This window comes from Chaetodon trifascialis, chromosome 1 (assembly GCF_039877785.1).
Source record: "Chaetodon trifascialis isolate fChaTrf1 chromosome 1, fChaTrf1.hap1, whole genome shotgun sequence".
Classification (NCBI taxonomy): domain Eukaryota; kingdom Metazoa; phylum Chordata; class Actinopteri; order Chaetodontiformes; family Chaetodontidae; genus Chaetodon; species Chaetodon trifascialis.
In genome coordinates this window covers 10,931,875-10,959,294 of record NC_092056.1, presented here as the reverse complement: position 1 = coordinate 10,959,294, position 27,420 = coordinate 10,931,875, and the positions used below count along the sequence as shown (strand labels likewise).

At 41.9% G+C, this 27,420-nt stretch overlaps 7 protein-coding genes across 8 annotated transcripts; 3 read left to right on the top strand and 4 right to left on the bottom strand.

Annotated features, from left to right (window-relative positions):
- Window positions 1-513: 513 nt before the first annotated feature.
- On the top strand, window positions 514-2,668 carry LOC139334375 (prostaglandin D2 receptor 2). The gene is made up of 2 exons (XM_070967214.1): window positions 514-654; window positions 1,012-2,668. The coding sequence occupies exons 1-2, from the start codon at window positions 517-519 to the stop codon at window positions 1,954-1,956; spliced, it is 1,083 nt and encodes a 360-aa protein (XP_070823315.1). The 5' UTR covers window positions 514-516; the 3' UTR covers window positions 1,957-2,668.
- Window positions 2,669-3,125: 457 nt separating this feature from the next.
- Window positions 3,126-7,939, bottom strand: cenpq (centromere protein Q). Of its 2 annotated transcripts, none has more exons than XM_070965837.1 (9): window positions 7,892-7,939; window positions 7,547-7,653; window positions 7,396-7,462; window positions 7,126-7,234; window positions 6,517-6,585; window positions 5,883-6,012; window positions 5,329-5,448; window positions 4,424-4,498; window positions 3,126-4,021 (listed from the first exon to the last, which is right to left on the bottom strand). In XM_070965837.1, exons 2-9 carry the CDS (start codon window positions 7,646-7,648, stop codon window positions 3,803-3,805), a joined length of 891 nt encoding a protein of 296 aa, XP_070821938.1. In that variant the 5' UTR covers window positions 7,649-7,653; window positions 7,892-7,939; the 3' UTR covers window positions 3,126-3,802. The 2 variants fall into 2 exon arrangements, with proteins under 2 accessions (XP_070821938.1, XP_070821947.1); XM_070965846.1 differs by having other exon boundaries at window positions 7,547-7,650; window positions 7,892-7,924.
- Window positions 7,940-8,026: 87 nt separating this feature from the next.
- mrpl16 (mitochondrial ribosomal protein L16) lies at window positions 8,027-11,384 on the bottom strand. The gene is made up of 5 exons (XM_070962656.1): window positions 11,164-11,384; window positions 10,586-10,657; window positions 10,197-10,345; window positions 9,560-9,853; window positions 8,027-9,043 (listed from the first exon to the last, which is right to left on the bottom strand). The coding sequence occupies exons 1-5, from the start codon at window positions 11,228-11,230 to the stop codon at window positions 8,852-8,854; spliced, it is 774 nt and encodes a 257-aa protein (XP_070818757.1). The 5' UTR covers window positions 11,231-11,384; the 3' UTR covers window positions 8,027-8,851.
- A 3,368-nt stretch (window positions 11,385-14,752) lies between these two features.
- LOC139331130 (tyrosinase-like) lies at window positions 14,753-18,513 on the top strand. The gene is made up of 6 exons (XM_070962470.1): window positions 14,753-15,562; window positions 15,644-15,854; window positions 16,136-16,277; window positions 17,842-18,038; window positions 18,140-18,241; window positions 18,509-18,513. The coding sequence occupies exons 1-6, from the start codon at window positions 14,753-14,755 to the stop codon at window positions 18,511-18,513; spliced, it is 1,467 nt and encodes a 488-aa protein (XP_070818571.1).
- A 735-nt stretch (window positions 18,514-19,248) lies between these two features.
- txnl4b (thioredoxin-like 4B) lies at window positions 19,249-20,424 on the bottom strand. Its single transcript, XM_070965506.1, has 3 exons — window positions 20,224-20,424; window positions 19,992-20,143; window positions 19,249-19,723 (listed from the first exon to the last, which is right to left on the bottom strand). Exons 1-3 carry the CDS (start codon window positions 20,353-20,355, stop codon window positions 19,558-19,560), a joined length of 450 nt encoding a protein of 149 aa, XP_070821607.1. The 5' UTR covers window positions 20,356-20,424; the 3' UTR covers window positions 19,249-19,557.
- A 251-nt stretch (window positions 20,425-20,675) lies between these two features.
- On the top strand, window positions 20,676-22,596 carry trmt10c (tRNA methyltransferase 10C, mitochondrial RNase P subunit). Its single transcript, XM_070963857.1, has one exon. The coding sequence runs from the start codon at window positions 20,932-20,934 to the stop codon at window positions 22,504-22,506; it is 1,575 nt and encodes a 524-aa protein (XP_070819958.1). The 5' UTR covers window positions 20,676-20,931; the 3' UTR covers window positions 22,507-22,596.
- Window positions 22,597-22,664: 68 nt separating this feature from the next.
- On the bottom strand, window positions 22,665-27,025 carry blzf1 (basic leucine zipper nuclear factor 1). The gene is made up of 7 exons (XM_070961980.1): window positions 26,954-27,025; window positions 26,536-26,617; window positions 25,541-26,001; window positions 25,100-25,299; window positions 24,779-24,907; window positions 24,198-24,420; window positions 22,665-24,104 (listed from the first exon to the last, which is right to left on the bottom strand). The coding sequence occupies exons 2-7, from the start codon at window positions 26,552-26,554 to the stop codon at window positions 23,919-23,921; spliced, it is 1,218 nt and encodes a 405-aa protein (XP_070818081.1). The 5' UTR covers window positions 26,555-26,617; window positions 26,954-27,025; the 3' UTR covers window positions 22,665-23,918.
- Window positions 27,026-27,420: the final 395 nt, after the last annotated feature.

Sequence of the window (27,420 nt, the reverse complement as noted above, 5' to 3'; positions counted from 1 at the left end):
TGGTCTTTGTGTGGTTAACAGGTGGATTTTCTAAGGCTAAGGGTAGGGGGTTAAGGTTAGGATTAGTCTGCAGCAAATGAATGCAAGTCCATGCAATGTCCTCTTAGGTGATAAAAAGAAGTGTCCTTGGCAGTTGAAAAGATAAGACAGAGCTTGCAGTGCTGCTCTCACTTTGTAGCATGAAACCAACTGTGAATTTTATCTTATGGTAAGTGTGACAAAAATGAGCTCCAGGCAATGAAACAAGACTAAGGAAGGAAGTGGTGACATGTTGGTGTGCTGTGGACATTGGCTTGTCTGCATTTTAGGCAACTGATATATGAAATCCATATTTACATACGCAATCACATGTGGCATATTTTCCCTCTTCGGCAAAATCCGTTTCTTTTATTTTGTGGCATTTTACATTTCTGGTGCAATTTCAGGAGAGGAAAAAAAAAAGCCACAATGTCTATGCATCTGTGACGAGATAATGTCTTCTGTGCTTCAGCTCATCTCCCGCTTGACATCACCTCTATGGCTGATATGAATGGAACACAGGCTCCTGTCCATGCAGTGAACCAGCTTCTAACCAGCCCCAACAGCTCCAGCAGCTCTTGGCAGGCGGAGGCAGTCAGAGGAGTCCAAATCACAGCTACTCTGCTCATCTTCCTGGTGAGGAATCCTCAGTGGCTCCAGAGATTGTGCACTTCCAATGCATGTAGGCTTGGGAGCAGTGATTTCATGCAGCCTGGCCATGAAATAGTCTGGCGCATAACCCCCAAAAAACAAACTATTTATCATTATTATACTTTGGTTTATCTGACAAGACATAACGTGTTTATTAGGGAGTTTTAGAGGTGATGTAGGGTGTTTTTGTTTTTCTTTTCTTTTAAGTTAAGATAAGCTAATTGGGTGCTGGGTGTAGCTTCATATTTATTTAAGACTTCTCATTTAACTGCCTGCAGACAGTTACTTTAAAAGCCTATCATCTTCAAAGTGACTGACAGCTGGTTCTCTTGCCTTCCTAAGGTGGGGGTAATTCTGAATGGGCTGGTGGTTTGGGCACTTGGACTGCGGAGTCATCGTCACCTGGTGCGCAGAGGCAGCAGTGAGGAGACGCGTGCTGCCAGCAGTTTTCGCATATATGTCCTGAACCTGGCCCTGGCTGACCTGGTGCTGCTCCTGCGTACCCCCGTTATGTTGGGCTACATCGCTCACAACTACAGCTGGCCGTTTGGTCGCGTCTTCTGCCACCTGATCATGTTCCTGCGAGTACTGGGGTTATACGCCTCCGCTTTCCTCATCTGCGCTGTGGCCCTGGAGCGATGCCTGTGTCTGCTGAGGCCTGTGTGGGCTCGGCTGCGACGCCCCTCCTGGGCTGTTCCTCTGGCCTGTGGCATCTTATGGTTGATGGCCACCATCTTGTCTGCTCCCTACCTCCACAGTGCCGTCCTGATAGAAAAAAACGGGACATACCAGTGCCAGGAGAGTGGGAAGTTTAACGCAGCGCTGTTTGTCACAGAAACAATAGCAGGTTTCATCTTGCCCCTGCTGGTCTTCTTGGGAAGTAACCTGGCTGTTCTGCTCACCATTCAGCAAGCAGTGCCCCCAACACCCACCTCAACTCCTTTAGTCTCCCGCAGGATGACCAGGATGTACCACGTGCTCTTTTTCACCATGCTCCTCTTCCTCACCTGCTGGGTGCCCTATTTTGTTTGTCGCTTCCTGCGAGCCTTGGCTGAGGAAGAGTCAGCGCTGTATAAAAACGCAGGCCGTGGCGTGTACATATCTTTGTTCCTGGTGTACATCAAAAGCGCTCTCAACCCTGTGCTGTACGTGTTCGCTGCCCGAGGCTTGAGCCGTGCCATCAGAGCTTCAGTTGTCTCCACTATTGAACGCCTTTTCAATGATGACTCCACAGAGTCCATACGAAGGAAGTCACTGAAGAATTCACTTAAGAACTCACAGATGTAGCCAAGAAGTTAACGGTTTTATACAGCAGTTTTAAATGTTAAAATGATAAATGTCTTTGAGCTTTAAAAGTGCAAATTGTGTTAAATATTGCTTTTAGCTGTTTGGTTTCTCCAATTTGCATTATATTGCTCATTCCCCACATAAAGTGTGTAAATAGAGACAGATTTAAGGGGTTGAGTTATAGTTGAGCAATTCAAGTGCTTTGGGCCAGTGTTTTTCAAATGGGTCTGAAAGCCACCGCAAATGGAGAAATAGATGAATATGAGCATTAATGCATTTCCTCTATGTAGAGACGTAACCCTGCTGACTGACTGGACTGTACCTTAAAGTGATGACAGTGACCCCTTCTGTCACTTTCACGTGCTTCCATCACCAGTGGGGGAACCTTGGCATGAAAAACTGTTACAGGCTTGGATCAGCCATAATTTCAGCATGACAAAGAAAGACATCTACACTGGACAAAGAACAAGCATCTCATCAAACACTGAGCCTGGCTGGGTTTCTGTCCTGTCAGCTCAAAACGAGAAGATATATGGGCTTAAGCGTCATCACTTAAACTAGATGACTGAAGACTCCAAAAATGCTTTTGCTTCTGTTGCAGCATGCTGAAGGCAGGGTCATAATTGGGCATAAAAATGAACATGAATCATCTTGTCTGTATGATAGTGGGCAGGAAACACCTTCATGGTAAACAACAATCCAGAGTCAACACAGCATCGGTGCCAGAGTTTCCTGACCTCAGGGTACTGTCATATGGATTCCTCCAAGATAACGCATCATTAAGCTTGCACATGTGTATTGTCTCAGTAGGTCCGAGGAAGTATCAAGTATCAGTATCAAGTGACTCCGATCCATCACTCTGTTGAACTCATGCTCAAGATCAGAATTAAAACAAGCAACTGTCTATATCTGTACTATTTGTACCTCACAAACCAATGAATGTACATATGTCTATAGGCTGTTAGGGGACTGAAGCACAATATGCAGAACAGGAAGTTGCAGGCTATTTTTTTCATTGTGATTGTACCACCAGATAGTTTTATGATTGTCTGTTGTTTATATAAGCACAACCATTCTGTCAAAGTTGACAAAAAGGGATGGAATTGTAATTAATGGTAGCACTTTATATTTGTTTGCTTTCTACATTAAAACACGATTAGACAAAAGTTGATTCATTTAAATGTCATCTATTTAATACCATCTGATCATACAGTCAACAGCTGACTCTTGTCTGCAGCATGCACTCATGTCTTTAAGGTCCCAGAGGAAACAATTTCAATTATGAACAACCAGTTAGTCTTGATTTGCAGATGCAGTATTCCTTGAAGTTTATGTGTTCTGGTGTTTAGGCTTACACAATGAAAGAGAGGTGAGATATCTTAACTTCCTTTTTACTAACAACACAAATGCATTCAGTTGATTTAATTCTAATTTTCATTCAGAATTGAATGCCGTAAAATGCTGATGGCAGAAAACTGCAGAAGGTGCATACCGGTCATCAAATGGTGAAGATGTAAACCACATAATCACATCATCCATGGTTTGATTCCGGCTTACAAATCATACCCCACACCTTCTCTGCCCCCATTTCCTGCCTGCGTCTATATTATTAGTTCTCAGATAAAGGTTGAGGTGTAGAGTGTGCATGCCAGTGAGTACAGATGAATGGCAGTTTTTGTCTAATTTTATCTACTTTTCTTTCTATTTTACCAAACTGCTTTTCCAAAACAAAAACAAACTTCATGGTTTCAGCAATATTAATACCAATTAATATTTGAAGCCTCAGACGATGTGTGTCCACCTGCGAAGATCTTACATCTGTAAATGTGCCTTTTGACAACATCTTTCACACCTGTGTGAGGAGAGATTTAGTGAGGTTCCAGTCTGAAGAAGGTGCACCGCTGATCGGGGTGAAGCCGGGGTTGAACAGCTGATCAGCGTGTTTGCGTGCCTGCAGAAGCAGCGCCTGTTCATCCTGGACAGCCCCCGATTCCTGCAGGAGTTCTCCCAGTTTCCGGGCCATGGTCTCAGAGTCCCTGTCCGGCACAATTTTTCTCATCTGAGCCTGAGAAAAACAAAAACATGAAGTGCAACTATGTGATTTTGTGGTTTTGTAAAATGTAAAAACAAAAACAAAGTTTCAGTGGTTGATAAGATCAAGACAGATGATGTGAAAACCTCAGATGTCACGCACTCGCTTGGTGCCTTTCGTAAGACAAATTTCATGTTTTTTCACAATATTGCGAAGAAGTTGCACCACAGAGTTTAGACATGTTTAGACTTTCCTGTTACTCTGGAAAGGAAGTGCCAACTCAGACATTTTGACCACATCTTATTCACAAAAAAAAAGTGATGGTGACTGTATGAATGCCTTTAATAGTGAAAACAGATACTGTGCAATACAGGCACGTCAAGCAGATACTAGTTTATATTGTGAAAGTGTGTTCTGTGCACCACTCATGATTACCGCTAATGTTGTTTCATCTTTCTGTGGAGGCAGGCGGGGGAGGTTGAGACCTGTTTGTTCAGTTATCTGTAAGATCTGCATGCACACAGATGAAAAGAAAGAGACTGCATGAGTGTCATTTTAAACTTCATCGAATGCTTGAGTTCAATGAAAAACTTTGCGCTGCATATCTCTGATGAGATTGACAACAAGTGTATTACACTAACTGGTGACTCACATATTTCGTACTTAATGGTCAGATCTAGTTTCTCAACAAAACACTCATTATGTCAGATCCCACATAACAGCCACATTTCATCATGCTGTTCATATGAATCAACAAGAAGTGTGGAGACTCACTTGTGTCAAAAAGACTGAGGTTTGAGTGAAGAAATGCAGTCAACCATCTGTGTTTGCGGGTCACCTCACTTCTGAAGTCTATGGTAATGAAACGCCCCATTTCATGCAGCAACATTTCCGGCATTTTTATCGGCATCAATAAATTTTAGGAACTTACGAAAAGTTTATGACAACAAAGAGTGTTTTGACAATGGCTACGCTGTGAAGATAAGGCTTTGCCTTTGGATGAAAGACTCTCAAACAGATTCAAAACATATGGCCATATGCATAAAAAGCGTGTGTTTAGAAGGAAGGAAAGAAATAAGAAAGAAAGCCAGAACAATAATTTTTACCAAAACATTTGTTTCCTGCATGCAAATGAAAACGTTAACTGAAATAATCCTTCACGAGCACGCCTGAAAACAGACAAACAAAAGCCAATCTACCTTTAACTGATCAGCAATTCAGTAATAGAGTAAAGTAATATTACAGGAACGTTGCAGTAGAAACAAAAAAATACTGTGCATTAAATGTTCAGGGCATAAAGATATTTTGGAATGTGCATGCTTTTTATTCCTGTTTTGCACCTCTGCAGCTTTCTCCTCCTCCTCCTCCACTTGGTCTCTCAGCATAGTGCATCTTTGCTGTAAAAAGACTGTTTGTTCCTCTGTCCTCTCCAGAGCACTGACCACGGCTTTGAAGTCTTCCTACAAACCCAGACAACACAACAGGACATCATGGAACACAACTGCAAATACCATTTTTAATATATAATACAGATAATTAAATACACTGACTTACACAAACACTTCACTGTGCCTTTTTCAGGGTAGGTGCAGTAGTTTGCAGCTAGAGAAGCAGATTAAATGCATTTTGCAAACATATGTAAGTAATTATTTATTGGATTACCATGCTGTTAACTGCATTATTTTCATTATTAATTAATTTATTGATTATTTTTGCATAATCAATCATTTAGTCTTTAAAAATGCTACAGCATACTGAAAAATGCAAAGTCCTAGAGACTAAGATAACAGTCAATATCAAGTTCCTTATTTTGTCCAACTAACAGGTATTAAGGTATACATCTTAAAATAGTATTTGTTCTGAACCTGCCTCCTCAGACGACAGTGTTTCTCACCTCGAGGGTGCTCAGAGTTGTCTTTCCAATCACTGAATTCTTGGTCTCCAGCTGGTGACGGTTAGATGAAGGCTCCAAAACTTTTTGCTTCTGCACTGGAACTTTAAGCTGTGCACATTCAGCAAGGAATCTAAAAACAGTTTAGGGAATATATCATGGCAAAAAAAAAAAAAAACTTAAACTAAACAAAAAAAGAACTGCGACTACAACATGATCCTTGACAAAGTTTTGTCTGTTTATTACTACTTAAAAATGATGACATCAATACCAGAGAATCAGACTGAGCAGCAGGGCTTCTCTGAAATCGTATCAAGATGATATGATAATATGTCAGGCCATCTTTTTAAGAGACAAGACAAGGCAAAGTGGCTTTACTTATGCAGCACGTTTCAAGCAAGCCATTCAAAGTGTTTTCCACAGGGAAAGAGCACAAGAATGACATTCAAAGACAATGAGCAATAAAAACTAGAATAAAATCAGTTAGGTTAGATATAGTGAGATACAAAGTCAAACTTTAAAAAATCATACAAAAATTAAATAAATGCATAAAATGAAACAAGGCGTAGTAGTAGTAGTGGATATATACCCATTAGAGAGCAGATCCATGCTATTTAATTTCTGAGTGACTGCTGACCTGTTTTTCATAATGCTCAGATGTTCCTGGCTCTCTTTCTTCTCTGTCCGCTTCAAAGCAAGAGTTGCTCTGTGAAAACAGAACAAAGTGTCTCTACAAAGAAGTCTTTGGCCATTGTTCATTGGCAGTAATTGAAGTGCCTCCTAGTTTTGTCAGTTAGAAAACTAATGGATTAAATGAGTTCTTATATTAATATAGCCGGGCCCATACTGGATTTTTAGCAATATCAATATTCAGGAGTTTAAGAAGTCTGATAATGATACAGTTTACCAACCGATACACAACGTTAACAAACAATCTTGATACAGACCACTTTGTATTCAGTTTTGCACATGTATCTAATAAAGTTGGCAGTGGATATGAGAGAATACTGCTTTTCAGAGTGACAAGAGCTGAGCAGGCACGATGTGAAATTAACTTTTTAAAATGTGAACATCTACCAGCCATTGACAGATAAATGTTCTAATTTACCAGCCACTCAATAGCAAATTATTATCTACCAGCCACTTTCATATATCACCAACACTTAACTGGTGGCTGATGCTGATTTCCCACTATGCCAGTGGGTAATAAAAGTGTTCAGCTGTAAATGAACCCAGTGACACTCACAGTATTGACAAGTCCATCATGTTCTCCAGAGCAGTGATGGAGGACCCCGGCATCAGCTGCCAGTTTTCCAGACCTTTGACTTTGTTAGGGACTGAAGTTGAGCCATCAGCTGTTCAGGGCACAAAAAGAGCATCACTAGAAACCAGAGAAAAAACAACAGTGCGGTTCGTATTTCTTGTGGTCCAAATATTTCAGTAAGCTGCATCATTGTCTCTACATGGTCTAATATTTGCACATCTGCCGGCTCCGTGCTGAAAGAGCTGTTCTAACCTCTTCTCTTCCGTGCTGCTTTTGGTTCGGTGCTCTTGCCTTGCTTATTGTTACTGGGCCCCGGGTCCTATATAAACAAGGAACGGGAAAAATTAAGCGGACACTGACAGAACAATGTAAGGTCAACATCAGTTGGTATGCATCGTCTTACCGGAAGCTTGGCTGCTTGTTTCGTTGTCTTATCCGACTTTTTCTTCTTTTTCAAGTTCGGTGCTTTTGACGCGGCCCGGCTAGAACCACGCACGGGCTTCATATCTGCTAGCAACGGTTAGCGTTAACGTTAGATACAGTAGATGTATAGCAAATGTTAGCTAACGTTTACGTAAAGCAATGTGTACAACGTCTGGCTAAGCTAACACTGTTAGAAGCAACAATAAACACGAGCTGTATTTATGTAAGAAGAGCTAAAACAAGTTAGATAATGTTAAGACATGACTTTCGTAAACATCTTCGCGCATAAAATTACAGTGAACATAAGTTGTTTTCAGCAGCCTACCTAGTTTTCGCGGTGCTGTTTTCGAACCGTTGAACTCATAACGCGCATGCGTCAAAAGTATTCTTTACCCGGAAACCTGCCTGTCCGGCAGCTATTCCTCTCAGGCTGAAACACATGATACGAAGGCTCGATATTCATACCTCAAATAAACTGTATTAAGTTATTAGCATTTTGGCAAACATTTTCATGAGATGAAAAAACAAATCCTAGGTTGATCAAAATGTTAGGTCGAAAACGTTACCTGTAAGGTCCTGCAGGGTATATATTCCCAGACACAATGCAGTGGACTAAACCCCTATCAGCAAAATGTGACTGAGACTAAACATGCATGTATTTTCATCAGCCTTTGGAAAACATGAAACATGATAATGTTGTTTCTCTAGTCCCGTTCTAAGCTACTGTACAGCCTGGGAAATTTCAGCATTTCATTATAACGAAGATAGTTATGTTATACGTTAATGTCGCTCAGAAAAGCAGGACAAAAGCTAAGGAGATATGTAATTTTTAAATTTTACAAGCATTATGGTACTATACAAAATTAACCCATAATATTGATGCACAGTATTCAATCAATGAAATTCCAGATTAAACCACAGTCAATTCAACCCATCATGCAATTTACAATTAAAAGGGTAAATACTTATGCGAAGTGAAATCTATCATCTGTTTTGAGATCACTTCTACATCTTTTCCATCTGATCAGATGGAAAGAACTTAAAATTCATGTGAAACTTAAATACATAATCTATTTTATTAGTTTTTTTAAGCAGAAAAGGGAAAAAAATATCCCTTTAACACAACTCAAATTCACTAATACATTTGCGTAAAAACACAAAAATGAAAGATCCCAATATACAACTGAAAGTCAAGAGCCTTTCTAAATGTTGGTTTCTTCTTCAATGGTGTGGTCTGGATGGTGTCACACATTGACACTGTATTGATTTCTGTCCTTCAGGCCTGTCACACCCTCCCTCGGAGGTGAAATTTGCCTGTGAAGCATCCGTGGTGGCGCAGGTCAAAGGGACTGAGCACCTTCCTGATTCCCAGCATGTTGCCTTGTGCTATCTGCTTGAAGGTCCATGGATTCTGGTTGTTCTGCTTCATATCCTTCTGCTTCTTTTTCATAGCTGCTAGGTCCTCTCTGCTCATTACCTAAAAGAAATTAATAAATACATAGGAATAACATATTTCAAGTAATTTCAGAGTAATTTCAAACCAGTAACGATTAAAGTGGTTAAAAATTCAAATGCTGAAACACTTTTAACACTAAAGTGTTGTTCTTGTTTCATTCCAAAAAGAACAGATATTTGAAAAGATTTATCTGTATGTTTACTTGTGTGAATTGCAACAAAGTTTGTGTGCACATGGAAGTGAGCCAGACTTTTTTTAACTGATTCGGGGAAAAAAAGAGTTAATAGTTGTTATATGCTGGTGAACATTCATCTTTGCACTGAGTTGCAGACATTTTACAGAGTTTTCTAGGTAACTAAGAAAGTCATCTTTCTTGTTCTGCCTTCATCAAGGTTAAAATACTATTTTTTTTTAACTTAACTGTTTCGCAGAGGTGTTCATGGGACAGAATACGATGAATACAGTATTCAAATTATATTCCCTGAAATGTTTGAAAGACCGCAACTGGCAAAGTAAATACAGGAGCTGCCATCTCACCTTGGCAGGGAAGGGTAACTTCTTTGCCACTTCAACCAAGATATGCTCAATCTCCCCCAGCTCCACCTTTCCTCCAACCTCCAAGATTAAACGGCCATATTGGATAGGTATCACATAGTGGTCGATGGCTCCCTTGCCCCCACCCATGCGCTGACCCAGGCCTTTCCGTGTGATGGGCTTATATGGGTCACTGATGCGCCAGTGGGCAAATGTAGTCCGGGAATCCATCCTGCGGTTGATAGTTAGACGAATCATCTCTAAGTGACCCCAATGAAGGTAGCCCCCTCCCAACGCCTGAGCATCAGAGAGAGAAACAGAGACAGAGGAAAATGGCTTTTAAATGACTTTACCACTTTGTATTTTTTCACTTGGCATAAACCTAGAGACAGAACGTGTGTGAGGGTGAAAACCATGTGGACAGATGATGCTGTTGATTTACATTAATAAGTTAAATGTGCTATTGTTCTTATGTAAAAGTTGGCATTACGAGTGTGGTAATATACAGTTACGGAAGGTTTAATATTAAACACAAGCTATAAAATACTGCAGCAAATACAATCTTCACAGACTTCAATGCTTCAAGCAGCTGTCAAATTTCACTCGACTACAGTGTTTACAGAGACACCAATGAACTCACCACGATAGCGTACTGTCCTGTGGTGAAGGCATTTGCAATCTTAGATGGGCCTTGGATATCTCGCAGCTTCTTCATCTCTTTCCTGGTCTTTATTATGTTAGGCACTTTGTTCAGAAACTTCAGCTTGGGTTTTTCAGGCAACACCACATCTTTAGGAGGTAAACACAAGAGAGAGGAATCATGAACAACATTAACACAGAGCATCTGAACAAAGACTCAAAACATCCAAAGACTGTGGCCTGTGGAGCTCTCTACAGTTTTCCCCACACTTTCACCCCTCTACTATGTACATGCATACATATAACAATGTTACACTTACATGAAATAATATATAAACGAAAATGTTTGGAAAATCGTAACAAGTAAATGACAAGAAGCTGGATGATTACCGCTGTAGTCTGGGGGGATTTCATACGTCTTCAGGCCAGCAGCTAGGACTTTCAAGTGGCTGTGAAAAACACCTGCGGAACAAACAGCAGATGACACATCTTGACAGGATGTTTAACAAAAGTCAGCCTAATACAGGTTTGCCCTATGTTACTGCTAAAATATCACTGCTCAGTTTAAGATGGTTACGTTAACGTTAGCTTGCAAGTTATCGAGCTACCGTAAATGTTAGCTAACTTCTGTTACCTTGGTGACCGTGGGCTCTACAGATACCGGTCAATCCACCGACAGCAGCCTTGATACAGGTTTGCCCTATGTTACTGCTAAAATATCACTGCTCAGTTTAAGATGGTTACGTTAACGTTAGCTTGCAAGTTATCGAGCTACCGTAAATGTTAGCTAACTTCTGTTACCTTGGTGACCGTGCGCTCTACAGATACCGGTCAATCCACCGACAGCAGCCTTGATACAGGTTTGCCCTATGTTACTGCTAAAATATCACTGCTCAGTTTAAGATGGTTACGTTAACGTTAGCTTGCAAGTTATCGAGCTACCGTAAATGTTAGCTAACTTCTGTTACCTTGGTGACCGTGCGCTCTACAGATACCGGTCAATCCACCGACAGCAGCCTTGATGAGGGAGATCATGATGTTAACTTCGAAACGGACACTATAAACACCAAACTACCGCGACGTGGGATCGATATGCGAGCATTTTAGGTGGTTAATTCATTAAACTGTTACGAACACCATGCTCAGCACAAGGTCGCTGCCATTGCTGCGTTGCTTCCTTAAGTTCCGCCACAAGAAAATACACTTCCTGCATGCGAGTGTTTTTCATAATAAAAGCATACTTACAGCTCGACATGACCTCTTCAGTCTGCTAAATGATTGGAGTGCCAGAATAAATGCGAGCGACTTGTGCCCGCAGTTGTGTGCAGTGGTGTGAGGAAAATAATCTGGTTTTAAATGTCAAAAAAACGAAAGAAATGGTGTTCGATCCCAGGTCCATTGGTGATCATAGTGCTGTGTTTATGAATGGGGAGAGAGTTGAGCAGGTTACAGTACACAAGTATTTAGGTATTAATTTTGACTCCATTGTTGACTCCAGTTACATTGGGCTTATCACGCTGATTATGTTTGTTAAAGAGTCAGTCAACGTCTGTATTTTCTGTGCAGGCTCAAGGTCCATGGTGTACATACAAATTTCTTGTTATTGTTTTATAGAGCAGCCATTGAAACCATCATCCGCTATGGAATGTCAACATGGTTTGGTAACCTGTCCGTCAAATTTAGATCACAACTCCAAAACCTGATCAAAAGGGCAGGTAAAATAATTGGCATGCTGCCCCCATCTTCTCTACAGGAGATATTTGAACAGACAGTTATGAAACAAGGTCAAAAAATCACCACAGATCCGAACCACATCCTCTACAAAGAGTATGAACTGATGCCTTCAGGCAGAAGGTACAGGATACCAAACTGTAAGTTGAACAGGTACAAATTCTCGTTTATCCCACTATCAGTCAAGCTACTGAACAGCAGGAAGTGAAGTGGATGTGTGTTAGTGCACTGCTGTGAGAAGAGGGGAATGTGCAATAATGTGGCATAGGCCATTGCTGCTGTGGTTAATTTCTTTATAGGGCATTGTGAGATCATTTCATTTATTTCAGGATATAGTTTGTTTGAATTTATTTATCAAGAGCAGTGTGCAATATGGATTGGGGGTAATGTGTGGATTGTGTGTTGTATGACAATTGTGGTTTGATTGTATATGTGGGGCATGGATCTGGTTTGGCTGTGTGGCTGTGGCGCCTTGAGTCTCTTGTTTGTCCAAGATGAATTTCTCCCAAGGGAGACAATAAAGATTTATCTTTATCTTATCTTAGATAAAGTGTGAGGCCAAACTAGAGTATTCACAGAACTGGTTACATTCTGTACCGCTTGTTAAAATATTGTAGCATGAATGTCAAAGTGCAGAAGTCTTCTGATGTTTACTCTATAAAAGGAAGCTGCCAGTGATATGCTGGTGAGTTTGCTCTATTCTCCTGGTGGTTTATGGGAATGCACTGATCTGTCTCCATCTCCTTCACCATGCTGTGAGGAAAATAATCTGGTTTTAAATGTCAAAAAAACGAAAGAAATGGTGTTCGATCCCAGGTCCATTGGTGATCATAGTGCTGTGTTTATGAATGGGAAGAGAGTTGAGCAGGTTACAGTACACAAGTATTTAGGTATTAATTTTGACTCCATTGTTGACTCCAGTTACATTGGGCTTATCACGCTGATTATGTTTGTTAAAGAGTCAGTCAACGTCTGTATTTTCTGTGCAGGCTCAAGGTCCATGGTGTAGATAAAAATTTCTTGTTTTTGTTTTATAGAGCAGCCATTGAAACCATCATCCGCTATGGAATGTCAACATGGTTTGGTAACCTGTCCGTCAAATTTAGATCACAACTCCAAAACCTGATCAAAAGGGCAGGTAAAATAATTGGCATGCTGCCCCCATCTTCTCTACAGGAGATATTTGAACAGACAGTTATGAAACAAGGTCAAAAAATCACCACAGATCCGAACCACATCCTCTACAAAGAGTATGAACTGATGCCTTCAGGCAGAAGGTACAGGATACCAAACTGTAAGTTGAACAGGTACAAATTCTCGTTTATCCCACTATCAGTCAAGCTACTGAACAGCAGGAAGTGAAGTGGATGTGTGTTAGTGCACTGCTGTGAGAAGAGGGGAATGTGCAATAATGTGGCATAGGCCATTGCTGCTGTGGTTAATTTCTTTATAGGGCATTGTGAGATCATTTCATTTATTTCAGGATATAGTTTGTTTGAATTTATTTATCAAGAGCAGTGTGCAATATGGATTGGGGGTAATGTGTGGATTGTGTGTTGTATGACAATTGTGGTTTGATTGTATATGTGGGGCATGGATCTGGTTTGGCTGTGTGGCTGTGGCGCCTTGAGTCTCTTGTTTGTCCAAGATGAATTTCTCCCAAGGGAGACAATAAAGATTTATCTTTATCTGATCTTAGATAAAGTGTGAGGCCAAACTAGAGTATTCACAGAACTGGTTACATTCTGTACCGCTTGTTAAAATATTGTAGCATGAATGTCAAAGTGCAGAAGTCTTCTGATGTTTACTCTATAAAAGGAAGCTGCCAGTGATATGCTGGTGAGCTCTATTCTCCTGGTGGTTTATGGGAATGCACTGATCTGTCTCCATCTCCTTCACCATGCTGCTGTCACTCCAGTGGTTACCGGATCTCATTGGGGCCAAGCTGTCACACTGTTCTTTTATCATTAATTCCATGTTGAAATATTGTGTTTTTTGTCCATTTTCTACTCACCAGAAGCACAACACTTATCTTTTTCAAGGTGGCCACTGTGCTTGTCAGCCAGACATTACAAAGGTATTTCTAGAAAGGTTTCTGTCCACAGAAGTTGAATTAGTATTAGCCATATACCAGACCACACACAGTCTCCTTGAATACCTGCATACACCCCAGCACACAGCATTGTAAGTGACGTAGTTTGTTCAGTGTTGCAATGGCAGTGGAGAAAAAAGCTTAGAAACTTAAACTTATTAAATGAATTTGTGACATCATAAAACATTTGTAAAGCTTTTTTCAATCTTTTGAAACTTGCATGAATGGTCGTTTGCTGTTTTCTTCTCTGTTATTGCCACATTGCAACATTTTATGGTGTATTAAAATCAAAATGACGGATATCAAGTGTTCACTCATCTTAAATCTGATAGACCTCCCCTGCCTTTAAGAGAAAGGAGTTTTTATTTACCAATATGTTATGTGGGGATTCAACATGCAACTATTTGCACACATTGGCCACGTGGCCAAGTGATCGATAACTCTACAAGGTACAACATCCAAAATTATGTTTCTCTTCTCATTTTCCTTTCTTATCTCAAACACACACACAGAGGACACTGACCAGATGATCTTTTAGGTGTTAAGTTGCCACAGCTGATAAAACACAAGCAGTGCCGTTAACTCTATTTCATTTAAAAATTAACCTTATTTGCTTGTTCAAATATTGCAGCATGAATGTCAAAGTGCAGAAGTCTTCTGATGTTTACTCTATAAAAGGAAGCTGCCAGTGATATGCTGGTGAGTTTGCTCTATTCTCCTGGTGGTTTATGGGAATGCACTCATCTGTCTCCATCTCCTTCACCATGCTGCTGTCACTCCAGTGGTTTTGGCTGGTCTTTCTGGTATATCTGACAAGCCTCCAAGGGGTCAAGGCTCAGTTTCCTCGTCCTTGTACAACACCAGAAGCTCTGCAGACTCGGATCTGTTGCCCCCTCTGGAACGGCTCTCCTTGTGGGTTCAGCTCAGGGAGAGGAGTCTGTGCACCATATCCTGCAAGATACCTCCCAAAATCAGTGGACTACAGGGTGAACTGGCCACGTGCCTTCTATGATTCAGTGTGTACATGCTGGGGAAACTATGATGGCTTTGACTGTGGTCAGTGCCTCCCAGGTTGGAGAGGACCCCTGTGTCTCCAAAGGCATCAGGTGGAGAGGAAAGAGATAACAGACCTGACCGATTCAGAGAGAGAGACCTTCCTATCAAGCCTGCACCAGGCAAAACAGAGCACCAGCAGCCGGTATATGATCCTTACAAGCGAAAACACGACAGTGGACGGGAACTACGTATTTGACAGCGCGAGTGTCTATGATCTGTATGTATGGATACACTACTACTCATCTAAGAGCTACGTTGGTTCTGAAACTAATGCTGCACACCGAGGCCCTGCTTTTACATTCTGGCACCGAGTTTTTCTACTCTTAATTGAGAGAGACATCAGGGAGCTCACTGGGAACCAAGATTTCTACATCCCATACTGGGACTGGACCAGAACCAACCACTGCAACATTTGCACCAACCAGTATTTTGGGGGAGTTGGTCAAGATGGTCGTATAGACAGGACTTCCCTTTTCTCAAAGTGGAAGGTGTGAAATCCTTCTTATTCTTTTCCAGACACCTGTTTTCTCTTCTTCTATCTCAAGTCCTTCTCTTTCTTTTCTCTACAGACCATATGCCCATTTCAAGAAAGTCTTGATATCATCTGCATCCGCTCTGATGCCTCTGATCCTCCACATCTGATCCGCAACCCAGGCCAGGATCCAGTGTACAAAACACTGCCAACCATTGAGGATGTTAAAGACACAATGGCAAGACAACTTTTTGACACCCCTCCATTTGACATAACATCTCAGAACAGCTTCAGGAACACACTAGAAGGTAGGTTAAATAGCCTTATGTTTAAATTAGATTTCTTATTAAGAACAGGTGACATTTATTCAAAATCGCAGCTGCCAGAATTTCCACAACTTGTAATTTGTGCAAGTAAGATTACATTTCTATAGCGCTTTATTATGACACTCAGAGCGCTTCAGTGAAGCGAGGAAGCTCATCTCAGCCACCATCAATGTGCAGCACCCACCTGGGGTGCAATAAAATTTGTAAATATAAGCAAAAGGAAATTGTAAATCTAGTTCAAATGTGCTCCTCTGTCCTCCCAGGTTTTGAAATTCCTGATGATTCCCGACACCTGAATGCTTCAATGCACAACCTGGTCCACAGATACCTCAATGGCACTATGTCTCTGGTACCCACTGCAGCCAATGACCCCATATTCTTGCTGCATCACAGCTTCATTGATAAGTCAGTTCAGTCACTCTAATTCTTAATAAATTTCTCAATAAAGGATAGGTCCACATTTTGAAATTTCTACTGACATGTCTATATGTGCACTGAAAGAATTAATGGTTGCTGTCGCCTAATTTTTTTCCCCTGTCCATAGGGGCCACTTGAGCCCTGCACATTGAAAAATGCCAAACTTGGTTTGTCTAAGTCAGGCTGCCAAAGCCTAATGCTAGCTGTGGTTGATCTTTGGAAGGCATTTTTACTCAAAAGGAGGAATGATCACAAGACCAAAAACTATTACATCTATATACTGTATATCCTGGTATTATTTTAAGTAGTGCTGTCAGGCAATTAAAAAAATTAATCTAATTAATTACAGGATTTGTAATTAATTAATCGAATTAATCGCATTTTAATCTCATATCTGCTAAAGGTCCCCAAATAAAGAATTTGAATTCTAGGACATTACAAAATTGTAGTGCATGACTAATCAATTGAATACGCCAAGAAGAGAAGATTTGATATCCACATTTTTATTGGTGAAGTGTGCTTCATAAATGAAATTCAGATGACGCTATCTGAAACGCCTCTTTTAGGCCCTCGTCTTCCACGATTAAATCGGCCTGCAATCAGCAGCAACCCACTTTGCGATTGAGTTTGTCAGTTTTTCTGTCGTGGCTCTGCTCATTCGTTTTCCTAACTCAGCAAGTGTGGGTTGGCGGAGTGAGCTCACGGTAGCACTAGCGGCACTAGCAGCAACTACATGTTTAGCATGGTAGCATGGTAGCACGGTGGCACAAGTGGTAACACTGTCACAGCTAGAAGGTCCCCGGTTCGAATCCCGCTGTGGGAGGCATGTCCTCCACCATGCCTGCTGCTCGAGGAAAAAGGGGCCTTTCTGTGTGGAGTTTGCATGTTCTCCCCGTGTTCACCTGGGGTTTCCTCCGTAATAACCCCCATTAAAAAAATGCAATCCATTGTCACCTCCAATGGTGACAAAGGAGTACTGGTCCCCGGGCGCGGGCGTCAGCGTTGCCTGGCAGCTGGCAGCCCACCGCTCCTGGTCTGCCGCGGAGGATCGACAGATCGAGCGTTTAAATGATCATTCAGGATATAGGATAGAAAATTCTTTTTTAATAGTCCCGTCTTTGTTCTTTTTATAAATAAACTTGCCGTTCAACGGTCCAAGTAGGCTTCCCTCGCTCTCCAATGTCGCATCCATGTCTGTTGTCACCCTGCTTTTTACTAGTGGCGCAGGTAGGATGCGACCTGGTCACTCAAAGAGCCATATTTAAAATGCTTGCGCATTGACTTGCCACTCATGATTAATTGCGTTAATTTTTATAGCGCGTTGATTTGCAGCGTAATTATTTAATCTAATTAACGCGTTAAACTGACAGCCCTAATTTTAAGACTAATTTAGAAAATTGTGAGCCTATCGTTGTCTTTGAAAACAAAAAGAACATTTGGTGTCATCTTTGTGCGGTGCTCAATTTGAGTTCAGTGCTTTCAGTTTTACAAGGATTCATTAAGGTTTTTTTTAAAGTTTAAAAGTTCTCTGTGTTGTGTAAATGGATGTCAGGCTTCTCGAGAAGTGGTTACATGAACACAGTGAAGATACCTACCCTGACAGTGACCAGGTACACCCAGCCCAGAGAGCACAGGCCTACATGGCCCCTTTCCTCCCTCTACGCACCAACAGCTACTACTGGGGCAGGGACACCCAGAGCCTGGGTTACAGGTACAAGGAACACAGCGTCCATCGCCCTGGAGCTGCAGGTAGATATGATTGTAAAAAGCACTGTAAGAATAACTCATGTCTGTATGTAACATGGTGCTTGACATGAAAATCATACATGTCTCATTGTTTGGGTTTCTAGAGGAATCTACAGCCAGTGGGGTCCAGTGGCAGTGGCCTGTTCTGGGTGTAGTCAGCATTGTACTGCTCTGTGTCAGTGTTGGAGCTGCTATTAAATGCAAAAGTAAGAATTATTATTATTATGAGTTAGTAGATTTACAGTAGCCATTATGGAGGTTTATAATTTTCTCATCACATGATCTCTATTTAGACAAAATACAGCAAAGACAAGACTCTGAAACAGAGAAGAAACAGACAGAGGTGAGTCATCACTTTTTAACATTATACCCTTTTTTTGATGATTCACAGGGGTGGAGACTAAACAAAGCTGGAAAACTTATTACATCATATTACTTCTAAAGTACCCCCATGCTTTTGTCTTTGAATGCAGGTTGATTACAGGTCCAACTACGTGTATGCAGTCTGGATTAAAGAGAGGAACGGGAACACTGACAAATCAGCAGCAGCTGATGTTGCCTCTTGTGGGGCTCATTCACAAAATGCCAGTTTCCATCAGAATGGACAAGAGATAACATGGAGTCAGCTGTAAATGTGGAAATACACCTTTAGATTCAAAAGGATGCAGAGCAAATCACTGACAATCAGAGCAATGACTGACAGCTATTCTATACCAGTACAGCATCAGATTTCTGTTATGTAATCTTCAGCTGCAAAACATTTTTAGCTATTAGTTCATCTATTGATTTCTTTTATTGGTTGTTTAGTTTAGTCAGTATTAAATCCTGCATTCATGGTTATAATGTTTAGTATTTGGTCCAATTTTTTAGAGAGGCATTGATTCAACTTTATGGTCAATTTAGCAGCTGCAGTTTGCAGTGCTGTTTAACTGTGTAGAATTAATCTAATATATAGTTTCTTAAAACTTGATGATTGTCAACACAATCCAGATGTGTCTGTTTCTCTGTTTCTCAAAAGAGCTTGGTCTGTACCAGCTCTATATGGAAAGTGTCCTGAGACAACTTCTTTTGTGATTTGGCGCTATACAAATAAAATTGAAATTGAAATTGAAAATTGTACATACAGAAACTGTCAGTTTACGTTAACTCAAAATAATTCTAACAATAATAATAATATTGATAATAACAGCTTCAGGGAGATGGTGGGTCACTAATGGTGAAAAATAAAATACAAAAGTTTATTATAAAAACAGAGCGTGCACATTGCATAAATGAAGTGTATCTCTGCTGACATGCAGTTCTTTTCCATGGGAAACATCAACACGACAAAAGCCCATTTGTTTGTTTGCATGACAGATGACATAATGGGGACTCACACATAAACACATTGCTCCATAGCGTTAACAGTGGTCAAAAACTCATCAGGGGGCCTATTTTTTGTCAGTTACTCAACCAACAGTGGTTGATGCCACGGAGCAGGAAATCATTATGACCATAAAGCCACATGGTGGAGGTGCTGATCCTAAATTCCGTGGTAAAGGAGATCATATTTGGGAATATTTTGAGGATCTATGGGACTCTGGACAATCATCTTCCCACGCATAGCTCCTCTGTATATGACCTCAATCAGATCCATGAAATCTTGCTTGGTCTTGAAGCTGCCAACAAACTTGGTGTGATCTGGGGAGCTGAAAAAGATGAGAAAAAAATGAGGAAACCCATTATAAACGAAACAAGGTCAGACTCTTTAATTACAATGTGTGCATCAGTGGTAATTTTGTTTGTGTACGTGGTGATATATATCCTTAATGTTCAGTGATGATGTTGGACAAAACAAGAAGTTCATGAAATTCGCCCGTTCATACGATGTTTGAAGTATTTTGACACAGAGAATCGTGCATATACTAATCAATCAATTATAGTGACATTGTAAAACAAACACACCCGTTCACTCACCCATAATCCACTTTCATGTGCTGTCCGTTGAAAAAGAAAACAGTGGAGGGGATGAAACTAATGTCAAAGTATCTCGTGTAGATGGGAGCTTTGTCCACATCAACGATGTAGATCGACGCCATGTTACTCAGGTCATGGGCAGTTTTTGACAGCTGGAATGGACAGAAATGACAAAATTAGCCAGTCGCGACACCAACATTGAGCAGCTGTTGACATGTCCGGTCCTGCTTACAATCTCGTCCAGCTGGAGACAAACCGAGTCTTCGTCTCTCCCAAACCTCAGTACTACGACCTTTTCTGCTACGCCTTTGATAACTTCATCTATGTCTTTTTTGCAACTTAATTTAGGCAAAAACAAACTCATTTTCGAGGGGTAAATAGTGAGCCTGTGTTGTTTCGCTAACAAGAGGAAATTACGTCATACTTACTGTGCGACGTTGTGAGAAAATCCGACAGGAAACTACGACTAAAACTGAATATCTTCACAGACTACTACTAGGAAATTAACTCTCGTAACACTGTTATAATTTAAATCGAAGTCTCATACATAATAAATGCTATAACGATATTTTGACCAGTTAAATAAACTTCCAAGACCAGATAAGCTGTGTCATGTCCTGCAGGAACGTTTCACTACGACACATTGTAGTGTGACACCGTATAACAACGTGACCTTCCGACAGTATTTGACAGGCATGGACGCTACGGCAAGTGAATGTACGGCTGCGATGAATCAAAAGTGTTAAGTATTTAGGACAAAACGCAGATGTTTCTGTAACATTCTATGACAGTGAAGGACGGAGAGAACCGCTTTGGTGAAGTTTGTTCCGCTTACAGTCTTCACACATCATCATCGTGACGGACCAGTAGTGGGACTATATTTGTTGGTTGCAGTAGGCCAAACTTTTGCCACAACTCCAGTGTAACGTAATTTATCGTGATGTTACGGCTGTTCTCTATCCAGAATTTACATGTACTCTGGAAATGCAGTCATCAGGGGGCATCCTGTGTGATCAAGAGGAAAGTCGTAAGTTGTCTTCCGGTCAACAGCGCCTGCCGTCACAGGCCACACATACTGGTTCGCCACTTCAGTACTGGGAGCCCAGTATGGAGCGATACCCTCCAGCCAAAGAGAGACAGATCCGAGGAAAAAGACACAATAGATCTGGACAAATGGAAATATGTCATGAGATCCCAAGCTGCACCAGAGGGGAAACAACAAGTCAATGATGAAGAGGAAGCAAGTGATGATGATAAAGATGAAAACTTCAAAGAACCAGGAGATGATTCAAAGAACGTTTCTTCACTGCAGGCAACTCGGGATCTTGTGACAATGTGGCGGCAAGCTGGGAAGCTTGTACCTCAGGAGATGACAGATGAAGAGGTTCAGGCGCTGGCAGATCTCACCACCAAATCCTCCAGGAAGAAGTACCTGAAGTATCTGGCTGTCAGGGAGAGCCACAGAAACACACGTAAAGAGAAGCAACAGAAGAAAAAGGCAGAAAGGGAAGCATTGATGGAGCAGAGTAAAGCACAAGACAGCAATGCAGAGGAAGGTGATAATCAGAAAAGGCCAGAACCTAGAAACACATTCTTCCTCCAGTTCTGGGATCGCGCCATAGACAAGCAGCATGCCTGGAGGGCCGCCCAGGCCATGGTGTTCGGCCAGCCGCTGGTCTTTGACATGAGCTATGAGTCCTACATGGCCAAGCGGGAGCTAGAGAACGCAGTGAAACAGCTGATGGAGGCAGAAGGGTGGAACCGTCGTTCTGCTGAGCCCTTCCACCTCCACTTCTGCAACCTGCAGCCAAAGGGGGCTTACAAGCAGGAGCTGGTCAGACGATATGGTGCAGAGGCCTGGGACCGCCTCCTCATCACCAGCACCGACCGCCAGCATGTTAATGTGTTCCCCAGTGAACAGCTGGTGTATCTCACCGCAGACTCCCGCAATGTTCTACACACGTTTGACCACTCCAAGGTCTACATCATCGGAGCTCTAGTGGACCGGTCGATCAATTCAGGCTTGTCATTGGCTAACGCCAAGCGTCTGAACCTGGCCACAGCCCGCTTACCGCTGGATGAGTACCTCCACTGGGACATGGGAGGCAAAAATCTGACTCTGGACCAGATGATCCGCATCATGATCACTGTCAAGGAGACGGGGAAATGGGAGGAGGCGTTGAAGTTTGTGCCAAGGAGGAAGCATGATGGCTTCCACCAGGAACGTGCACAGAAAGAGATAACAAATAACAGAGTGAGGGGTGTCACAAACCATGGACAAAGAGAGGATGGTGACAGGCAGGTACGATCTGGTGAAAGAACATTTAAAAATGGCGGCCCAAGTCTTTACAGGCCCTATAAACAGTCTGGGTTCACTGGTAGAGACAGAATGGCTGGACCGCCCAGAGACAGAGAAAACCAACCAGCTGCCACCAGAGTACGGACATCATTTAAGAATAGCCTGGAGGGAAAAAAAGGTGCAGGCAAAAGCAAGATGTGGTGGGATGACAGCTGAGGTCAACAAAAACTAACTTTGGTTAATAAAGATGTTTGCAAGCGTTGCTCGTGGAAATGTCAGAAAGTGAGCGGTGAATAAAATGTTCTAACTGGTGCTTGTTGCTTCTTTGACTGTTTCAATGCAGGGTTATAAACAACACAAGAGCAAGACATTTTAAAAAGATAGAAACTACTTTGGTCTTTATTTTGATCTGACGTGGAAAACAAAAGATGTAGAAATATTCTTATGGTGTGCTTTCACTGTAAATTATACTGCAAAAAGCAACGTTTCCATACAGATGAAATAAATCCAAATATTATACAGCTTGGATTTAGATATTCATAAAAAGGCATGTGCAATATATTACGAGTAATTTCATTGCGTATTCTGAGGAAAGACTTTTTTTTTAAAATAATGAATTACAAAAGACAGCAAAATGAATATGACACGATTCAATGAAAACAAATCAAACATCATAACTTAAAAATCTTTTTTGGAAAACTTAAGAAAAATGTCATTTTTTAACACAAAAGTCAAACTGCAAATAACTGGACGTGTGAGTGGGCATTCGATAATCAGAGCTTTCTTTGAACAATGCTGCTCCACAATAACAGTCCGTAGTGGTACCATAAAAAGCACTTCCAAAATATTGTATATTATAATGCATTTGCAGCACGCAATATACAAAATACACGAATACAGTATTTTTAAAATACAATAGCACCCACATGCCAAGAAACCCCTGCAGTACAAGAGGCATCCTCACCTATCTTTGTTATTGTACATTCACAGTGCACGTGAAACTGTGCAATCTGTTCGTTATCTGTTCACTTCCTGGAGGGTATGTCCTCAACAGGCTGCTCAGTCAAGCCTCCGCATTCCAGCCTGTTTACTCTATTGTCCACACACTGAATTATGGATATAGGAATATGCAAATACAACACTCTAGACAATTGTTCAAGTCTGAATATGCAGACACTCGTTTCATCAAGTAACACTGACCGAGTTGGACCTCTCATCCCAGCAATAAACAGCACTTTCATGGTTTAAGCCAGGCTGCCTCGGCTCTGAAATGCATTCATTTTTCATCACTTTCACACCATGATTACTGAACAAACAACTCCATTTTCTTATTCAGCTTTTTTTTCCCCAAGTTAAAGAGCAAAATAAATAGCAGGTTGATGAAAATTTCAAACCATCATCTGAAATTGTGGAAACCAAACAATCAGGGCTGTTACACACTAAGATGGGCAGCAAAAGACTAAAGAAACACCTGCTTGTGCAGCTAAGATTTGGGGATGACTGAGGAAGTCACTTAGTACAAAGCAGCATTATCCTCCAGAGAACCCTCCTGTTCAGACCTCAGTCTTTAGAAATGACCTCTGATGCTGCATTGGTGTCTGATGGGACAGTTTGATGCTCTTTGACCTCTATAGTACCAGGATGTCTCCAGAGCAACGCTCACAGCAGTTGAAAGTGATGTTCTCGTAGCGGGTGTATGGGTGAAACCTGCCGATGCTCTTCTTACTGCTGAGGAAGTTTGGGGGCGTGGAGTCACTGAGCGGAGGCTCTACCTTGTTTTCTGAACAGGAAATTGGATCTAAAATCTTCAGTACCTAAGACAAAACAGAGAACATATATGTGAACCTCTGAATTTTATTTTTGCGTCAGACGACAGTCAGATTTATGCGAGGATATAGAGTTCGCACCTTCTCTGCCATCTTCTCAGCCGGTGTGCTGCAGAGCTGCTCAGCTTTTGCACTGCTGCTCTTCACCACACTGCTGCTGGTGTTGCCCAGGAGGTGGGAGTTGATGGCATCTGCTAGCTTGTGATTGGCTGCTGCCAGCTCTCCGGTGCTGAGGGGCTGTGCGCTGGGGTAGTAAGTCTGCTCTCTGCCCCACTGCAGAGACACCAGGAGCTGCTCCAGAGATCTGTTGACAGAAAAGCACATAGACTTCGGCTTATCAACTCTATCTGATTGGCAGCCAACAACCACTGGCACACACTGTATTATTTTGAAATGGAGCATTGAAGTTGTGCTTGCATCAGCAGATTGATCATCATTCTTTCATTCACGCTTCAGTATCAGTGGCTCAGCTGTGAACCTTGAATGTTATGTATTCAAGATTTTTTAGCAATTTTGACTTGGCTAATATAATACTTTACTATATAATGTTCACACAGCCACCTCTGGCATGTTGAATTTAACAGAGTTTGTCCTTTCTTTGCCTCATGTTCAGGATTGTTAGATTGTGGGCGATTAACTACTTAATTTAGTGGTTATGTTACCTGTGAGTGAGCACCATGTCCCTTGAGAATTCCTCTCTCTCCAACAGCAGGTCCTGAATGGCTCCTTGTGCCTCTCTGGTCTGTCTCTGCAGAGCTGCTCTGGCATTCGTCAGCTCCTCTGCCATGACTCTGAAAAAATGACATTGATGCAAGTGTTTATTCGGCATGATAACAGCAATTCTGTCAACTCTTATTCTTGACTGTCAAAATGCCCTTCACAGATGCTTGTCTGCATAAAGTTTCTGTTAGAATTGGGGATGAGAGGAGAGCAGCTGCTGGTGCCCTGAAATAAAACATCCATTTACTTTGTCTATTTCATACCTGCTGGCCAGGAACTTGCTCCTCCAAACGTCACACTGGATACTCATTCGCTCCAGCTGCTCTGCAGTGTGTGCCAGGTTCCGGCCTAAAGCCTCATTCTCCAGAATCAACTGGTTCTTCTCCCGAGACATACGCTCAAAGTGGTACTGAAGGTCATCACCCACAGACGCTACCAACAGCTTCTTTAGCTCACGGTTCACCTGGCACACAGAAGGAATAAAAGTTACAAAACACCTTTCACAGCTGAACACATGCATGAGGAAACGAGCAGTTTCCTTTGTATTCACTTAAAAGCACTTCATCACTGAAAAGATACAAATACAGTGGTCTCATTGCCAAATCCACTCAAAGAGACAATAAGGAGCACAATTATTGTATAGCTGGATCCAGACACAATGATAAATTTGAGAAAGAAATGTGACTGCTTCATTTGGGCCTTGCCTCTGTCTGCACACGGAGTTGGTTGGAAAGGCCTTCCTTGTCCTGCAGCAGCCTGCGTTCAGAGTTCTGCAGCTTCTCCAGCTGTCCTCTCCAGTCCTCCACCAGAGGCAGAGGGGGAGAGCCCTGCTCCTCAGCCTGCTGCCCAGCCTCTCCTTTCCCCTCAACGGGTCCTGCACGGCCGGTCCGGCTAATTGCGGCATGTGGGACAACGATCCTCACAGCCTCCACCTCTGTGCAGGCCTCTCGACTCACTTTGCCCAGGTGGAGCACGCCAAGAGGCTGGCGGGCGGCAACAGGAGCAGGATGGATAAATTTGGGGCTGTGTTTTGGACTAGCCACCTTCAGCAGGGGAAGTGCAGCTGGACCTGGGGGCAGTGTATCTGTGTTTACCTCCAGGACAGCAGACGGTTTTTTAGTTTCCATGCCATCGCCAGCACCTCGGATAGGCACTTTGGCGGAATCTGTAAGACATAAATAAGACCAAGTTTACAATCTGATCCATGTGGACTGCTCTAAATACAGGTGCAAACATTCCTACGACTCACTGAGAATGCAATGGGATGCCTGTGTCGTATATGTTAATCCTGATGTGCTTCTGACCACAGGGCATGAGCATCTGGTCAACTTTATTCGTACTACACAGCAAATCAGTTGATTTATGAATGCCAAACTACATGGACAAAGACTTCATGGTATAGCCACCAGAGTCCCCATCCAGCTGAGCTCAGGCTGGGTATTAAACCTCAATACTTATTTGAACGCACCAAAATGTGTCACTTGCGGGTCTAAACAGCATTCGCAGTCGATAAAGGCTTTGTAAGCTGGATAACTGGAAATCAGTCCCCTGCTTATTTAAGTCTAATGTTAACTTTATCGAAGAAACATTAAACAAAGCTCTGACATATGGATTACTATGGGCATGTCTTAAACTGAAAGGTTATCTCAAACAGGTAAGAACTGTAAACAACAGTGAATTTAATGCAAATAACACATACCTCTCACAGTGGCAGCCATGGTGGAGGTGGCGCTGGTTGAGAAGGAAGTCTGGTTCAGGTGAAAACCGGGTGACTTTTCGTCCTAGAACAATTCACAAAAGGGAACGTGATTTGTTGTTAACATCTGTAGTACTCACTGTTTATAGTGTAACTATCAAAGCAGGCCGCCAGGCAAAGGTCAGTGTTAACAGCTGAGGCACTGATAACGTTACACGATACCGGTAGGTAGCTGGTATCCTAGCTTGCTAATGATAGCTGTTTGCCGAGCAGCGTTGACGTAAAGGAACAGTTCAAGGGAAGTTTAACGATCAAAGTTACTGCTGCCATCACTGCCATTAGCTACACGAGAAGGCAATTCCCAGCAATATTTGATATCCTTTTTTATTTTGGAATTCAGATAAACTGTTAGATAGCATACCGGTCCAAACAATGGGTCCAGCCTCCACGGTTAAGCTAATTCGCAGCCACAAGCTGTATATTTTGTCACCGGACACAGTTGGCCTTCGGTGAATCAGAGGGCTTTTTTGCCCTGAGCAATGTCTAAGGCAAGACTTCCTGTCGAGAAACCGCCACTGTCTTCCAAACTAAAGCCTCGGGGAGTTCATTTTTCGACACTGTGCACTGATGACTATCCCAAATCGTGATTTTAGTTTGTGCACCAACAATTTCTGCTATTTACTCAAATATGTCCATTTTGTCGAAGTGGCAGTGTTATACAAGAACGCCTGACAGGCGTGTCTCTGGATAGAAAAGCCCACTACGAGTATCGTCCGTCCCGTTCCTCATAAAATAAAACTGATCTCCAATCTGTTCCCTTTTATTGTAAATTAATTCTTACAACAGCAACTAATCGTGAAACTGATTGGAAATCAGAAAAACGATATT